At 33.9% G+C, this 6,853-nt stretch overlaps 1 protein-coding gene and 1 non-coding gene across 2 annotated transcripts; one reads left to right on the top strand and one right to left on the bottom strand.

Moving 5' to 3' along the window:
- Positions 1 to 218: 218 nt before the first annotated feature.
- On the top strand, positions 219 to 289 carry TRNAG-CCC (transfer RNA glycine (anticodon CCC)). The gene has a single exon. It is a non-coding gene; the product is annotated as a tRNA-Gly (tRNA).
- Positions 290 to 685: 396 nt separating this feature from the next.
- On the bottom strand, positions 686 to 1,826 carry LOC136979594 (uncharacterized). Its single transcript, XM_067275612.1, has 2 exons — positions 1,128 to 1,826; positions 686 to 904 (listed from the first exon to the last, which is right to left on the bottom strand). The coding sequence occupies exons 1-2, from the start codon at positions 1,824 to 1,826 to the stop codon at positions 686 to 688; spliced, it is 918 nt and encodes a 305-aa protein (XP_067131713.1).
- Between the last annotated feature and the right edge of the window lie 5,027 nt (positions 1,827 to 6,853).

The following is a 6,853-nucleotide window of genomic DNA, read 5'->3' as shown; positions in this document are numbered from 1 at the left end:
GAATAACGTGAGATGCATTTCCGAGTGAAACCGTATTCGTGACGAAAATACTGGAATTTGTAAAAGATGGAACCGCTGTATTAACAACGTAGAGAATAGAAATCAGTAAAAAGAATTTGTCTCATCGTTCTGTTCGCTGAGAAATGAAAAAAATTCTGTAATTTCAGGAAAATTATAGATTTTAATTCAAATTCTTCGCGCAGTTAATGTTAGAACAAGCATCGGTAGTTCAATGGTAGAATGTTCGCTTCCCAAGCGAATGATCCGGGTTCGATTCCCGGCCGTTGCAGTCCTGTTTTATTTTTCTCTTCTTTCAATCCAATTAATTTTATCCGGTAATTCGTAAAAGCGTTGAATTTAGTTTGTATTTAAAACATACAAACTTAATACTCAAAAAATTTATTGAATTTACTGAATAAATTAAAAGAAATAATCCTTTTTAACTCAAAAATATGCACTCAACTTAAATAAAATTTGGTGCTAATCTTTATCATGTTACATGCTAATGAAAACCTCGAGAACATTTGATACAAATATTTACACTTTTGTATTAGCTGTACAGATAAAACTAATTATAAATACAGATATCAAACTTAAATAAGAAAAACTCTTTCTTTCTTTTCTTTATCCTCGCCTTTTTCCATGTTTACATAGGGTCGACGTTCCCTTCTCTAATTCGTTTCTTCTATTTCTCCCTATCAAGGGCTTCCTCTCTCTTAAGTCCCCTCTGGTTGAAGTTTTCTTCCACCTTATCTTTCCAACGCATCTTTGATCTTCGTCTTTTCCTCTTTCCTTTTATTATCAGTTTTCCGATCTTCTTTTCACCATAATTATCGCTTCTTCGCTCTACGTGGCCAAACCAACTCGACTTACATTCTTGCATCTTTTTGCTCAAGGAGCCCACCTGAACAGAAACAGTGGCATAGCGAACATAACTGACGCCTGGGGCACGACATTTTATTGGCGCCCCCTCCCCCCTCCAGAAACACATATTGTTTGTCTTGGAGACCATTTGGGTGCCCCTCTGCGAGTGGCGCCCGGTGCGTGATAGACCCCCTTGCATCCCCCTCGCTACGCCACTGAACAGAAACTCTAATAAAATCGTTCCTTATTCTATCCTTCCTTACTCCACACGTCCATCTCAACATTCTCATCTCCACCACCTCCATCTTTGTTTCTTGGGCTCTTGTTATTGCCCGTGTCTCCGCTTCATATAACATTGCAGGTCTAACAACTGATTTATACAATTTTCCTTTCAGATTACAGCTAACTTTTTTGCCACATAACACACCGCTCAGCTTCCTCCAGTTTATCCATCCACATTGAATTCTATGCTGCACCTCCGAGTTCAATCCTCCTCCCATCTCGACAAATGTCCTAAGATATTTAAAACTCTGAACCAAAGGGTGCGGCGCATTTTGGATTTTAATCTTACACTTCTCTCTACCATTCAGAGTCATATAAGCTGTTTTAGTTCTGCTAATCTTCAGGCCCCTTTCTTCCAAAACTTTCCTCCAATCTTCCTGTTTCTTCTTAGCCTTGGTTTGTGAAAGTTCACACAGCACAATATCATCCGCAAACAGCATACTCCACGGAGCTTCACACTTCACGTCACACACCAACACGTCCATTATCAGGTCAAACAAATAAGGGCTAAGGATCGATCTCTGATGTAAACCAGCATTAACGAAGAACCCTTCTGTAGTGCCCACACTTAACTTTGGTCTCTGCTCCCTCGTACATTTCCTTGACGAGCCTAACATATTTTTATGAAACATTCTTTCCCCTAAAACATTTCCATACCTCTTGCCTTGGTATCTTATCATACGCCTTTTCTAGATCTATGAACACCACGTGCAAATCTTTCTACATTTCCCTGTGCCTTTCCATCACTGTTTTAGAAGCAAATATACCATCAGTCGTACTCCTTCTCGGCAAAAAACCAAACTGTTTCTCTCCAATCTCCGATTCCTGCCTAATCATTCTTTCTACAATTTTCTTTCAAATCTTCGTAGTATGGGACAATAACTTTATACCTCTGTAATTTCCGCAATTCTGTACATCCCGTTTACCTTTAAAGATCGGCACCAGAATGCTTTTCCTCCATTCATCTAGAATCTTTTCCTGCTGCCAGAGTTTCTTCATAAGGTCCCAGAGTATATCAATTCCCTCCTTACCCAATCCTCTCCAAACCTCAACCGGAATCCGATCAGTGCCTACTGCTTTCACAATTTTCATTTTCCTAAGCACACTTTTCACTTCTTCTCTGCTAATATCTTGCACCACTCCTTCATTTGCCTCTCCATTCTCGTATAAAGTCCTTTCCTCTCGAAAACTTTATAAGCCTCTTCTAAAGCCTTCGCTTTTGCAATAGCCACAGCCTTTTTATTCGTTTTATTTGCCAAATGGTAAGAATCATTATCTTCCAGCCTTCCCATCAAATCCCATCTTTTCTCTGCCTCTTTCTTTTCTTTAACTGCGGCTTGTATCTTCGCATTCTACCACCAAAGTTTCTGAGTTCCAGCTAAGTTAAATAAGAAAAACAATTGCTTTAAATTAACAAGGACTATGGTCCTCCCAAACAGCAATCCGAAAGCGAAGTCCCTGCTGTTAATAATGCCAATTTGTAATTAATTTGTAAAATAAACAACATAATAAATTATATAGATTATAATTTATTTCAAGTGGATCTTAAAATTTACACTCGAGAAGCTGGAACAATTTAACAATAAAAAACTGGAAAGAGTGTTTAAGATGGTATTGATGATGTTAAATAATGAAACAGAAAACTTAATTTTTTTCTGTGGAAATTGTCTTTTAAATATAATAAATAATTAGAATAATTTATGAAAAATTATAATTTAATTGAGTTCTTAATAATTAGAGGTGCACGATTCAAAATTAAAAATTAAAATTAGATTTTATACGAGAAACAGTTTAAAATATTTTACATTCTATTTGTGTTTCATAACGTATTATTTATTAATATTAATAACATTTTTTCCAAGAAAATGAAATAAAATTTATATAAATGAAGTTTAAGCTTAGTATATGAATTTCAGTAATAGATGGCACCACGCGAATTATGAATCCCTTACCTGTTTATTGACATTCACCCAAATTGAAAAATCGAAAATTCAGAATTAACGTTTGCTTGTAGAAAATAATGATTTACCTATTCTTGAAGAGTTAGTGAATATTTTTGGGAATACGTAAAAAAAAATATGAACTTTTTACCTAGAAATGATGCGTATCCAAGCTGTGAATTCCAGAATTTGTGTTGAAGAATGGAAGTAAATTTACACGTACATTAGTTATAATTAATTAGAAAAACAATATAATGAAAATCAAAGTCAAACTGAAAACACAAGAATATATTTAAGTAATAACCCAAATAAAAAGTGAACAATCATTGAAATTATATGATGTCTTGTACTTGATTTAGATGTCTCTCTTATACCATATTTGAAATAATTCATTTTTTAATTAAAACAACGGATAACTCAGTTATTGTTAACATTTAAAATATGGTGGATAGCCCGAAACGAATTACCATTGAAGCTATATACAAGAGAGAACAAGTAAGATTTGGATTTTCTTAAATTACTATGGACAAATTAGATGGATGGTCAAGTCTCCTCCTTCGTTTCTTGCAAGAAAAATCAATGTCTAAACCTAAATTAATATTCAATTTATCATTTAGATAGTTAATTCTTTAACCATTCTACTGATGTGCCAAATTCTGAAAAGATCCATCGTTCTGTTAATTAAACAATTGTCTTAAAACAGTTTCCGTGGCAATTTCTTTAATTTAACATAATTTCAAGAAATATCTACGAATGTAGATTTCCAGGTAAAATTTCTTATTACTAATTAAAACTAGACAGGCGGATAGCCAAAGAGATTTTATTTTTTAGCTCCTTCCTCCGTGTGGGGGTAAAGAGGGTCTTTTTAATCGAACTCATCTGGGTTCGACGATGGTGTGAAAGGGGCTTGACATAACCGAGAAAGTCCATCCCGAAAAATTCTTGAGATTTTACGGCCCGTCTCGATTCGTTCCTAGTTTCTACAAAGCGGAAAGCTGACCAATTAACTGCCTCAGTTAGGACGTCTGCATAAACAATGAATACGAGTAATGCTTTCTTTTCCTTAAACAAAAAGAATTATTACGTAATAAATCAAACTGTATGATTATTTGCGTATTTTGAATGTCTGAAAAAATTAACGAATTAATACAATGGAACATCAGTTCATTGCTCTCGTTGACTTAGTTTTCCCGTACATTGTCTGCTTATTTGGTCCCAGAAGTAGCCAAACATAAATAACATTATTTTTTTCGCTTCCGTGGATCCTCGAACCACCGTTTTATCGCGAATTTCATTGAGAAATCACAGTCATGGACATTCACGTTCACAAATACCGCGTATCGTAAGTTAAACAGAAATTCCTTTAAGTTGACAGATACAAAAAGCCCGGTATTTACAAAGCACATCGTAAACTCCGATGTTGTAAACAGTCTCGTAAATACTACTATATACTGTGTAAGAACCCTCGTAAGTCGACGTACTGGGAATGATAGTGTCCAAGTATTTGGATCTATCGATAGATAATCGAGTAATTTTTCTGATTGGGCACTTCTGTGTTTAATGATACAGCGAAAGAATTCACATACAATTGATTTATTAGTAGTTATATTATAAAACTTTGATCAATAAGTCGAACAAGACGTCATTTGTTTTCAACTTCATCGATTTGATTAAGTACCTGATACAACATGTCGATTTGATCCGATGACAGAATACAACAACTGTAGTTTATTGAATTAATGGAGATGGAAATAAATGTTGTTATAATGTATTAATGAAATGAGAAGAATGAAGTAATGAGAAGTTTTTCGTGAAAATTACAACGACGATTGATCTAAGAATTGTATATTGACATTCACTCTCAGATTTAGTTTAACAACGTTTGTATGATATTAATGTAAACAAGACGAGAAACTAAATTACTATAATTTAATCTGGATAAATGTAGACATCGTTCTTGTTTTTTAAAGCATATATTTCTGTTTATACCGAACATATTATTAGAAACTATTTAGGCTACTAATAAAACTTCACTAATATTGTCAATATGTTTGAATAATCGAAACAATCAGGAAATATACACGATATAATTATCAAAATCTGTCGTCTTTCACTATAGAATTGAAGAAGATTTGATGTTTACTGAAAACAATGTCAATTAATTAACTATTAAAGAATGTGTCTAGATTTCTTTTCTTATTATTGTTTTATTTCAAAATATAAGTTCTGTTCATATCTATAAAACTGTCTTCTTTGTCACAACAACTGTTTCACAATAGAGGAATACAATATATATATATATATTCAATGCCGAATTTACTTTCTTAGTCTTTATCTCATCCTATTGTGTATATATATATATACAGTAGAGCATCGATTATCCGACTCAATTGGGGACTGGGGTTGGTCGAATAACTGAAAAAACGAATAACCGAAGAGTATGAAAAAATACATTATTAGTATACTAGCAGATAGGCCCGGCATTGCTCGGGCAAAAGTAATGATAGCGAAGATTAAGATTATTACGTTATAGTCACAAAAGAAAAAAAGTAATTTCATCAACGAACTGAGTATTTCTAAAGAAAGGTCGAATTTGAAAATCGAATGTTCTAATATTGTTCGATTTTCACGACGTGTTCTGATTTTATCGTTCGATTTTCATCGAATGTTCTAAAAAAAAAGTCGAGAAAAACCGAACTAATCTGTTTAAATTTCAAAATCGGATGTGTTCTAACATATTACTCTTTTTCTTTTTTCTTCCAGAGCCCGTGAATCTTCGACGTCGCTTTCTCTTGTTCTCCATTGTTACTTAACACTTCTATTGATACTTAACACTTTCATTGTTGATGGAAGTGTTAAGCCTTAATCCTGTCCCTATCCCCGTGGGGAGAAATTTCGAAAAATCCCTTCTTAGCGTGCGTTTTTGTGACGTACCGTAACTATGTACCAAATTTCAACTTTCAACTCTTAACCGTTTGGGTTCTTAACATTTCCATTGTTACGTAACACTTCCATTGTTAACACTTCCATTATTACTTCACACTTCCATTGTTGCTTCACACTTCCATTGTTACTTAACACTTCCATTGTTGATGGAAGTGTTAAGACTTAATCCTGTCCCCCTCCCCCGTGGGGAAGAATTTCGAAAAATCCCTTCTTAGTGTGCGTTTTCTTAACATACCCTAACTGCGTACCAAATTTCAACTTTCAACTCCTTACCGTTTAGGCACGTCTCGATAATGTATATAGAAGCTTTAATCCTGTCCCTCTCCCCCGTGGAGAAGAATTTCGAAAAATCCCTTCTTAGTGTGCGTTTTCGTGACGTACCCTAACTGTGTACCAAATTTCAACTTTCAACTCCTAACCGTTTGGGCTCTGCGCTGATTATTATTATTATTATTATTATTATTATTATTATCATCAACTCGTCTCGATTATATATATAGATTATACTAGTATATCCCATGCAATTAGTATATTAGTATATCGCTATTAACCTACTTCGCGTTGAATTTTCATCGATGTTAAGTCTAACAAAATTTTTTTAAAGTAATAATCTTCACTATCGTATCGTTAAAAATTATTTCTTTATTTTCCCCACAAAATAAATACAAAAATAAAGACAAAATAAAAAATTAAGCATGATTTAAATACTGGTCTGCCTTTCATGGTCGAGCCAGTGTTGCCAGCTAAAACACGCATAAATTTAACAAAAATAATATAAAAGTAGCTAAGACATAGCCAAATATTGTAGAGCCACATCACTA

Source organism: Centruroides vittatus, unplaced genomic scaffold (genome assembly GCF_030686945.1).
Source record: "Centruroides vittatus isolate TY-2023 unplaced genomic scaffold, ASM3068694v2 contig_630, whole genome shotgun sequence".
NCBI lineage: Eukaryota > Metazoa > Arthropoda > Arachnida > Scorpiones > Buthidae > Centruroides > Centruroides vittatus.
This window is presented reverse-complemented; position numbering and strand designations above follow the sequence as displayed.